Source organism: Ostrea edulis, chromosome 5, assembly GCF_947568905.1.
Source record: "Ostrea edulis chromosome 5, xbOstEdul1.1, whole genome shotgun sequence".
Lineage (NCBI taxonomy): Eukaryota > Metazoa > Mollusca > Bivalvia > Ostreida > Ostreidae > Ostrea > Ostrea edulis.
The window spans coordinates 13177164-13189089 of record NC_079168.1 but is presented as its reverse complement, the minus strand read 5'-3'; the positions used below and the strand labels follow the sequence as shown (position 1 = coordinate 13189089).

Sequence of the window (11926 nt, the reverse complement as noted above, 5' to 3'; positions counted from 1 at the left end):
TTTAACAACTTTACATAATTCAGGTAGCCTTAGCATTGTTGTGTCATGTGCAGACAGACAGATGCTGGTCAAAAAGATTCAAATATCATGCAGGCAACACACGAACTACATACAGTTCATTGATTAACAAGACGTGTTTGTGAAACACTGATTCCCCCATAGGGCAGCAATGTAATTCTGGTACCCAAAGAGAGGTCTTGTCACAAGGAATACACATGTAAAATAAGAAAGCCCTAACACTAAGCATTCAAAATTATGGCCAGGGTTAATACATTTGTGGAGAAACAGACAGACAGACAGACCAAAAAGTATATGCCCCCAAATCTCGGGAGTACATGGGCATAAAAATAATTTCATAATAATTCAGTACTTACCTCAAAAATCAACAGCATGATGACAAAAACAACCAGCAGGCACACAGCAATAACAGGGTAGGACACCAAATATCGAAACAGATTCCTCTTCCAGGAGGGATAAAACGGCTCCAGCCGGTCCGTGACCGGACTCACCTCCAGTTTCCCCTACACAATATTACACCAAACAATGAGGGATAAAACGGCTCCAGCCGGTCCGTGACCGGACTCACCTCCAATTTCCCCTACACAATATTACACCAAACAATGACAGCAAAACTGATAAAGCTGGCAATCATCCTTATCAAGATTTGCGTATAACAATATTCATAAAGCTTCGCTCATCTACACATTCTAGCAGACAATATTATAAAGATCTATGTATGGCAATATTCATAAAGCTACGCTCGTCTACACATTCTTACAAAGATCTATGTATGGCAATATTCACAGAGCTATACTTGTCTCAGCAACCTAGCAGACAATATTTTGAACTTTATTTCATAGTATAGAGAGTATTTGTTTGTTTTTTTTTTCATTTATTTAACACAATTTTCATGATTTACTTTCAATGTTTGAAATACAAAATTAAAATGGAATGTAAAAAATACCGTAGGTAAATCTAGAGGCATTACGTAACCTGTGATAGATGGCTGGTCAGTTCTGTTGTTTGAGAAGAACTGTTGCTCTCTGGGAGAAGATTGGAATTAACCAGAGAGACCCATCCATTATAAAACACATTTTCTATTCGCATGATTCAGGTCTTATGTTGCTATACATTTACAAAACTGCCTCAAAGTTTTGATATGCATATGCATGGATTTTTTATATCAAAAGTTTGAGGCACTATGTAAAAATACAGAAAATATAAGATCTGCATATTGCACAGAAAAATTAAAGGTTTTTATAAGGGGTGTATACATAATTCTCTTGTTTATCCCAATTTTCCCCAGAAAGTTACTGTCTGACCAGAAAAACTTTTACAATTCACCTACAGTGTACAGGGGCCGGGGGTCTTCTAACATTTCCTTCTGTGAATCCAGAGTCGCCCATTGGTAGGCCAGCTTGCAACTCCTCCTCTTCCAAAGTTCCAGGTACAGGGTTGCCCAAAAAGCATTGAACAAGGCGAAAGCAATGAAGAGTTCATCATCCCATTCCTGAAATACACAGTTCTACATAAAAGTTTCTTATATTAGAAAACAAACTGAATTATAACCACACAGGCTGCCTTAAACACAGCACACCCCATCCACCCAATCCTAAACCTTGGGATGAATAAAAGTGTGTTAAGGTGCAGCAGGTTAGAATGAGTGACACTGGGATAAATGTGAAAAGACTTCGCTAAAATTGAAAGATTCTTTACAGCAGCTGCTATATTTCTTACAGGCATCCAACAATTATATGGCAGGGTTCATATTCTTCCTGATATCAAAATTCAATGCATGTACTCTATTTAACTGCTCGTTAACAACTACAATGACATTTTTCTAGGTCTTAAACCATTTGTACACCTTTTCACTTAATTATACAATGTCAGAAATAGTGGGATCCTCCACTTGATTATACAGCATCAGAAATGGTTACCACCTCCACCTAATTATACAATGTCAAAAATTGTAGTCTTGTCCACTTAATCATTCAGTATCTGACAGTATCAGAAATTTTGGTCTTCCTTATGTAATTATACACAGTCAGAATGTGTGGTCTTCTCCATTTAATCATTCAAAATCAGAAATATTGATGTCTTCTCCACTTAATCATACACAATCAGAAATTGTGGTCTCCTCCACTTAACCATACACAGTCAGAAATTGTGGCCTCCTCCACTTAACCATACACAGTCAGAACTTAAGACCTCCTCCACTTAATAATACACAGTCAGAAATTGTGACCTCATACTTAATTATACACTGTCAGAAATTGTAGCTTCCATCACTTTATAAAATACAGTCAGAAATTATGACCTCCTCCACTTAACCATACACAGTCAGAAATTATGGCCTCCTCCACTTAACCATACACAGTTAGAAATTATTACCTCCTCCACTTAACCATACACAGTCAGAAATTATGGCCTCCTCCACTTAACCATACAGTTAGAAATTATGACCTCCTCCACTTAATCATACACAGTCAGAAATTATGACCTCATACTTAATTATACACAGTCAGAAATTGTGGCTTCCTCCACTTCATAAAATACAGTCATAAAGTGTGGCCTCCTCCACTTCATATATACACAGTAAGAAATTGTGGTCTCCTCCACTTAATCATACACAGTCAGAAATTATGACCTCATACTTAATTATGCACAGTCAGAAATTATGACCTCATAGTTAATTATACACAGTCAGAAATTATGACCTCATACTTAATTATACACAGTCAGAAATTATGACCTCCTCCACTTAACCATACACAGTCAGAAATTATGGCCTCCTCCACTTAATCATACACAGTCAGAAATTATGACCTCATACTTAATTATACACTGTCAGAAATTGTGGCTTCTCCTACTTAATACAAGAGGCCCATGGGCCTAGAATCGCTCTTCTGATACATTGTAGAACAGGCAAAAATTCTCACTAACCAAGATTCATCAATTAACAAAGTTTGATGATGTTAAGTCAAATAGTACCTGAAAATTTAAATGTAACTGTCCAAAAGTAGGTCTCTGTGACCTACTTTTGGTCGACACACTGAAGACTCAAGATACATCAACTGACAAGTCAAATAGTATTCAAATATAGCCGTCATATTCCAAAAGAAGGCCACAGTGACCTACTTTTTGGTCGACACACTCCAAAGACTCAAGATGCATCAACTGACAAAGTTTGATAATTGAAGTCAAATAGTATCTGAAATATTCAGATATAAACGTTAAATTCCAAACGTAGGTCACAGTGACCTACCTTTTGGTCGACACACTCTGAAGACTAAAGACCCATCAACTGACAAAGTTTGATGATTGTAAGTCAAATAGTATCTGAAATATTCAAATATAGCCATCAAAATCCAAAAATAGGTCACAGTGACCTACTTTTTAAGGCAACACACTCTGAAGACTCAACATGCATCAACTGACAAAGTTTGATATAAATTGCAAGTCAAATAGCATCTGAAATATTAAAATATAGCCTTCAAATTCCAAAAGTAGGTCACAGTGACCTACCTTTTGGTCAACAAACTATGAAGACTCAAGATGCATCAACTGACAAAGTTTGATGATCCTAGCTTTCATAGTGTCAAAAATATGCATCTAAAATTGAAAATGTGAAATTTGAATGTCTGCAAAATTCAAAAAGTAGGTCACTGTGGCATACATTTTTTTTATAGATATGTTTCGAGGCCTCTAGATGCATCAACTTACAAAATTTGATGATTCTAAACCTCTCAGTATCTGAAATAACAACCTAAAATGTATTCATAAATGATTAGTCATACAATTCAGAAAGTAGATCATGGTGACATACTTTTCACATGACGCACTTCAAGGTCCCATGATCCATCAACTGACAACTTTTGATGATCATAGGCTGAAAAGTGTCCAAGATATGCATCAAAATCCATTTGATAATAATTACCCGCGAAATTCAAAAATAGGTCACCATGACCTATTTTTGAGACAACATGATATTAGGTCCTAAGATGCATCAACTGACAAAATTTGATGATCCTAGTCCTTATACTAAGCAAAATATCAAAGTTTTAACAAAACAAAACTTAAGGTCAATTTTGAAGTGACCTTGAGACCACACCCTTTGCCCCAGGATAATGCCTTGAACAATTTTTTATCTATAACCGATCCTCATCCTTATGCATAAGTTTGGTGATAATTTGCCCAGTGGTTTTTGAGAAGATTTTTTAGCAACCACTACTTTTGTTTACATTTTTCTAATTATCTCCCCTTGTTAAAGGGTCACAACCCTAGTGTAAGTACAAATGAAAGCCCTTGGGCCAAGGATACCCTGTGACGAATTTGACAAAAATTGGCAAAGGGGTTCTTGAGATATAGCCCTTTTTCCAAAAAGTTGACGCACACCGCACGCCAGACATATGGCCATATGATTAGCTCTTTGAGCCTTCGGCTCAGAAAGATAAAAATACAGTCAGAAATTGTGGCCTCCTCCACTTAACCATACACAGTCAGAAATTGTGGCCTCCTCCACTTAATCATACACAGTCAGAACTTATGATCTCCACTTAATCATACACAGTCAGAAATTATGACCTCCTCCGCTTAACCATACACAGTCAGAACTTGTGACCTCATAATTAATTATACACAGTCAGAACTTATGACCTCCTCCACTTAACAATACACAGCCAGAAATTGTCGCCTCCTCCACTTAATCATACACTGTCAGAAATTGTGACCTCATACTTAATTATACACTGTGAGAAATTGTAGCTTCCCCCACTTTATAAAATACAGTAAGAAATTATGACCTCCTCCGCTTAACCATACACAGTCAGAACTTGTGACCTCATAATTAATTATACACAGTCAGAACTTATGACCTCCTCCACTTAACAATACACAGCCAGAAATTGTGGCCTCATACTTAATTATACAGTCAGAAATTGTGGCTTCCCCCACTTAATAAAATACAGTCAGAAATTATGACCTCCTCCACTTAACCATACACAGTCAGAACTTATGATCTCCACTTAATCATACAGTCAGAAATTATGACCTCCTCCACTTAACCATACACAGTCAGAACTTGTGACCTCATAATTAATTATACACAGTCAGAACTTATGACCTCCTCCACTTAACAATACACAGCCAGAAATTGTGGCCTCCTCCAATTAATCATACACTGTCAGAAATTGTGACCTCATACTTAATTATACACTGTGAGAAATTGTAGCTTCCCCCACTTTATAAAATACAGTCAGAAATTATGACCTCCTCCACTTAACCATACACAGTCAGAACTTGTGACCTCATAATTAATTATACACAGTCAGAACTTATGACCTCCTCCACTTAACAATACACAGCCAGAAATTGTGGCCTCATACTTAATTATACAGTCAGAAATTGTGACCTCCTCCACTTAATCATTCACAGACAGATATTGTGGCTTCCTTCATTTAATAAAATACAGTCAGAAATTGTGGCTTCCTCCGCTTAATAAAATACAGTCAGAAATTGTGGCCTCCTCCACTTAATATATACACAGTAAGAAATTGTGGTCTCCTCCACTTAATCATACACAGTCAGAAATTATGACCTCATACTTAATTATGCACAGTCAGAAATTATGACCACATAGTTAATTATACACAGTCAGAAATTATGACCTCATACTTAATTATACACAGTCAGAAATTGTGGCTTCCCCCACTTAATAAAAAAGTCAGAAATTGTGGCCTCCTCCACCTAATAAAATATAGTCAGAAATTATGACCTCCTCCACTTAACCATATACAGTCAGAACTTATGCTCTCCTCCACTTAATCATACACAGTCAGAACTTATGATCTCCTCCACTTAATCATACAGTCAGAAATTATGACCTCCTCCACTTAACCATATACAGTCAGAACTTATGCTCTCCTCCACTTAATCATACACAGTCAGAACTTATGATCTCCTCCACTTAATCATACAGTCAGAAATTATGACCTCCTCCACTTAACCATACACAGTCAGAACTTGTGACCTCATAATTAATTATACACAGTCAGAACTTATGACCTCCTCCACTTAACAATACACAACCAGAAATTGTCGCCTCATACTTAATTATACAGTCAGAAATTGTGGCTTCCCCCACTTAATAAAAAACAATCAGAAATTGTGGCCTCCTCCACCTAATAAAATACAGTCAGAAATTATGACCTCCTCCACTTAACCATACACAGTCAGAACTTATTATCTCCCCCCACTTAATCATAACACAGTCAGAACTTATGACCTCTTCCACTTAACCATACACAGTCAGAAATTATGACCTCCTTCACTTAACCATACACAGTCAGAACTTATGATCTCATCAACTTAATCATACACAGTCAGAAATTATTACCTCCTCCACTTAATCATACACAGTCAGAACTTATGATCTCCTCCACTTAACCATACACAGTCAGAAATTATTCATTTAATAAAATACAATCAGAAATTGTGGCTTCCTCCACTTAATAAAATACAGTCAGAAATTGTGGCCTCCTCCACTTAACCATACACAATCAGAAATTGTGGCCTCTTCCACTTAATCATACACAGTCAGAAATTATGACCTCCTCCACTTAACCATACACAGTCAGAAATTATTACCTCCTCCACTTAATCATACACAGTCAGAACTTATGATCTCCACTTAATCATACACAGTCAGAAATTGTGCCCTCCTCCACTTAATCATTCACAGACAGATATTGTGGCCTCCTTCATTTAATAAAATACAGTCAGAAATTGTGGCTTCCTCCACTTAATAAAATACAGTCAGAAAGTGTGGCCTCCTCCACTTAACCATACACAATCAGAAATTGTGGCCTCCTCCACTTAATCATACACAATCAGAACTTATGGCCTCCTCCACCTAATAAAATACAGTAAGAAATTGTGGCTTTCTCCATCTAATAAAATACAGTAAGAAATTATGGCCTCCTCCACCTAATAAAATACAGTTAGAAATTGTGGCCTCCTCCATTTAATAAAATACAGTAAGAAATTATGGCCTCCTCCACCTAATAAAATACAGTTAGAAATTGTGGCCTCCTCCATTTAATAAAATACAGTAAGAAATTATGGCCTCCTCCACCTAATAAAATACATTAAGAAATTATGACCTCCTCCACCTAATGAAATACAGTCAGAAATTATGGTTTCCTCCACTTAATAAAATACAGTCTGAAATTGTGGCCTCCTCCACCTAATAAAATGCAGTCAGAAATTGTGGCCTCCTCCACCTAATAAAATGCAGTCAGAAATTGTGGCCTCCTCCACTTAATAAAATACAGTCAGAAATTGTGGCCTTCTCCACTTAATAAAATACAGTCAGAAATGGTGGCCTCCTCCACTTAATCATACACATTTAGAAATTATGGCCTCCTCCACTTAATCATACACATTTAGAAATTATGGACTCCTCCACTTAATCATACACAGTCAGAACTTATGACCTCCTCCACTTAATCATACAGTCAGAAATTATGGCCTACTCAATGTACCTGGTCTGCCTGCCACTGCATAATCCAGATTCCCAGTCCAACAAAAGCTGGCAAACATAGGGCCAAGGTGTAGTGTCCCAGGTAGGCAAAGTACAGGGCAATCTTCACTCCAAAATAGTCCTTTATTTTATCTACAACACAAAACTAATGACATTCAGACTGCAATTGTCACATTGCAGTACTCCTTTCATCTGCAATCAAATATGCTCAATATTCATTAAAATCGAACATGCATTGACTGATGTAACCTAGATGTTCAATATAACTTTGACCTCCAATGCAATCTAATTAAAATCAGACTTCTTAGATCCGCGCCGTATAATTTGCGTAAGAAGATCTGACATAACCCGATTAGGGATCATGTTCATGTGAACTTTATGTTAGCCAATCAGAGCGTTGCCAATAAAGATGTCGATGTTCACAATTCAAGGAAAATGGCTGCAATTATTTAGTTTGGAAAAAAACATCGCAGCTAGAGGTGATGTCACAATGCACCTTTTACGTCGACTGGCGATATATTTCTCACGTTAATTAAGTAAACCATCTTCGTGGGAAAGCGATTACTGCAACTTGTTTACGAATTGCCAGTAACCGCCTGAATAGCCATCATTGTCTGTATGGCACAATCTGACTGGCTGATGGTTCTCATGAATATTCCAAGCAAAAGGTCATGTGGACATGACCCCCAATGGGGTTATGTCAGATCCTAATATAGCAATTGTGAGCGTATCCTAGGATCTGATTTTAATTAGATTGACCTCCAAAGGCATCACATTGTGATGTATATTTATATAAGCTTAGCATAAAAAAAATGAAGGCATGAAATGCTCACCTAGGGGCTGTGAAGAAAAAAACGCCTGCACCCATGTTTTCCTCAGTTCTTCAATAGACTTCTTACAATGGAGAGGGAACACTTGTGAAATGATTTTTTTGGATTCCAGCAAGGGAACTGAATAAGACAGTGATATACAAACTATACTGTAAAAGATAAACTTTCAATTCTTCCACTTAACCCATAAGCATTAATGGTCACCTGAATACAATGCAACAAATGACTTTTAAAATTAGAAGTGTCTCATGTTGATGGTAGAACTTAGAGAATCGGATGTTGATTCGGCAGTACAAACTTATAGCCTGAATAAATATTTTCAACTTTTTTCCAGTCGATCTTGGCCAAATGACATTGGTTTAAGGTCACAATATCATCTGGTCCAAATATGGTCTTCTCTTCTAATAACTTTCTATTACAAAGCAATGACCTGAAACAAATATATCGTTATCCACGGCTAACTGACAATGATCTAGGCCATGTCACACTGTCTATTTATAAGCAACATTTGTGTCAGAAATTAGTCGTATAATTATTCTCTATCATTTCATGGCACAGACAAAAAAAGGGATAGACAAACAGAAGAAAACAGATAAATGGATTGACATAGAGATGATTCCAAATTGATAAAAGCATTCACCCAGTCAGTGTGTCCTTTAGATGTTCAAGGGTAAAGGAAAAGATTTTCAGTGTATAGCCTTGCCCTGGGGCTTGACCCTCTAACTCAGGTTATGAGCTACGCAATATTGATAAATGCCTCTGTACTAGAACTTTGCTCCCAGTTCATGTGACAGGATGATTAGAGGTAAGGTGGATTTTTTAAATGATTACACTCTTTGTAAAGGGTTTGGCCTCACCCCTTGGGTACCTTGGGGGTCAAGTGCCATGAAATTCACACTTTTTGTTCATCTATCTCTAAAGATGCAACAAATCAATTATCATGAAAAATTAGCCATGTAGGAGCAGAGAGTAAAAAATTCAAAGTTGGCGTAAAAACCCGACTACTGTCTTAATGTTAGAAAAACTTAAAAATACAGAAAAATTATCATAATAATTTTATTTGTGTCATGACTCTAGGTTACTATTCTATCTACTTTACCAATAGACTGGCCTTCCACAAATTTCACTTTTCCCAGTTGTTCCCCTTGAATAGCTCTCAGATTGTCCAGCAGGTGGTGTATGATGCTCTGCCTCTCCTGACTATTGAAGAACAGGTTTCCATCCTCAATATTTCTAAAGCATTCTTGTTCCTCATATGTGAATTCTTTCATTCCTCCTCCCAGTTCTTCTTTCAGGACCTTCTGAATTCCCAATTCTTCTGCTCCTTTCAAAAGCCTAAAAGAGACAGCGGTTACATAAATGAACTATCAGTATGCAACAGGAGGGGGGGAAATGCTACAGACCAGACTGGGATTTGAACACAGGCCGCCTGAATCTCCAATCAGGTGCTCTACCAACTGAGCTATCTGGACACCAGCGATCGAACCTGTCTGAATGCCACATTCCTCCCTCATTAAATGTCTTTACACCTTAGAGACATCAACCCAGGACCTTTATCCCCTGGCAGGCATTTTCACCTATCGGTTCCAGGGACTGGTCTATGGCACCAACTGTAACTGGAAGGGAAAAAATGCAACAGACCAGACTGGGATTCAAACCTGGACCCCCTGAGTCTCCAGTCAGATGCTCTCCCAACTGAGCTATCCGACTGACACAAGTGTGAACGTTAGCTAACTGTTTATTTGAGGACAACTAACACGACATCCATCTACTCTATGAAACACAACATAGTAAATGTCCTGTCCTTGTCATATTGTGAAGAACAAGAGTTAACAGTATCATCAATGGCACAAAATACACCAATCTGTATTTTTTAAAGTAAGGTCAAAGTTCGGTTGCATAAGTCCATGAATATAATATTTGATAAACCTTTATTCTACATATAAACCCCAATTACCCAATTGAATCAACCAAGTAAACAGTAAAGAACCATAACTCTGGAAATCCGTGTGAAATTCTTGGGAACTTAAAGGAATAGAAATAGAAATAGAAAACCTGGGTGACCAGACAGTAGTGTACCATGATACTTTCCACAGAATATAAATTTCTTAATTGTCCCAATGATAATCAAATCATAAAAATTCATGCATCTACATCAATTTTTTCTAAATAAAAATATCAGCTGACTACGTGAATTAATAGCCTTGTACAGATTCAGAACATCAGCTTTCCAAAATATTATTACAGAAAGTACTTGGAATGTTTTTCCCAGACAGCATGCTACCAATAACACACAGGTACATGTATTTATTGTATTTTGTGGATTATCAGAAGCACATAATAATCACAACCAGATGTCAGAGGTAAAGTAACCACTTGTTCTTTGGCCACAGTGTTTATAATGCTATAAATATCACATATCATTGATATCAGTATTGCAGCTGACAGGTACATGGGTAGTCTGTTTGCATTCTATCAGTTCCTAACAAACTACTAGTCTGATCTCAAGAACTGGGAAAAAAAGAAAGAAATATTGAATAGATAGATCTACATTACAAAATCTTCATGTTTAAAGCTCAGGCAGTGGATGAAAAATATTTCAAAACAAGCACCTGCTGAACTTTTATATTCACAACCTTGTACTGGTTTCATCAAATGATACTTGATGTACTTTACATTGATAGCCATCTTAGAAGAAATGCAATTCTGACAAACAGAAATAAGCTATCTATCAGACAATTTTCAAAAGCCTTATAGAGTAAAAATAAGAAATTCAAACCCTTCATATGTAGCAGTCAGATGAAACATGGACCCCTTGGTGTTGCTATGGTGATGGACTTGGATGATCAAGTGAGGGCACCTGGCTCGGAGTCGGTCCAGGAGCCACATGAGGGTACTGGTCTCTGTATCTGCGGGAAACGTAACTAGCACATCGCAGTCCTGTGTCGGAATGGTGTTACGCAGGATATGACTGGATGCCACTAAGCGGCTAGTAGGTATCAGTTTTTTCCCAAACAGACGTGAGGCTAAAAGTATAGAAATAAACAGTTAGCACATACCGTACCTTAAGCATGCAATACAATATGATATCTGAATCCAAAGTAATAGTGCTTTGAATAAAACTTATCCTTGTACAAACCCTATCATATAAATCCAATCATTTAAGAAACAGATTTCATCTTTTAAAATTCATGATGGTATGAACTGCAACACTTCACGCCAGCATACTTTGTGAAGCGCATTAGCACTTTATTAAAAGTATGCTGGCATGAAGCATTGCAGTTTATACCTGAATGTATTTTCAAAATGAAATTTATTTCTTATTATTTACATTCTACTTTCATTTCTGTCAGAATTCCCAGCCATCAAAATTGACGTAAATACTATACAGTCAAACCTGTTTTAAGAGGCCATCGGTACCTTAGGGAAGTTATGAAAGTGGCCACTTATGACAGGTGACCTCTTATTGCAGTTTGCCCTGTAAACAGCTAGTCAATCAATACATGAACAAGTACTAAACTTTATTACACTTCACAGAGTAAAATAAAGTGAATTA

At 37.0% G+C, this 11926-nt stretch overlaps 1 protein-coding gene across 3 annotated transcripts in view; it reads right to left on the bottom strand.

The window, feature by feature from the left end:
* Window positions 1–11926, bottom strand: part of LOC125649659 (anoctamin-8-like) — a 46262-nt gene that overhangs the window by 16790 nt on the left and 17546 nt on the right. For all 3 annotated transcript variants that reach the window (XM_048877336.2, XM_048877338.2, XM_048877337.2), the window contains exons 2-7: window positions 11150–11396; window positions 9470–9705; window positions 8374–8490; window positions 7542–7672; window positions 1349–1510; window positions 375–521 (exon numbers count right to left, since the gene is read on the bottom strand). In XM_048877336.2, coding sequence (XP_048733293.2) covers window positions 375–521; window positions 1349–1510; window positions 7542–7672; window positions 8374–8490; window positions 9470–9705; window positions 11150–11396 — 1040 coding nt within the window. The remainder of the gene's footprint in view (window positions 1–374; window positions 522–1348; window positions 1511–7541; window positions 7673–8373; window positions 8491–9469; window positions 9706–11149; window positions 11397–11926) is intronic.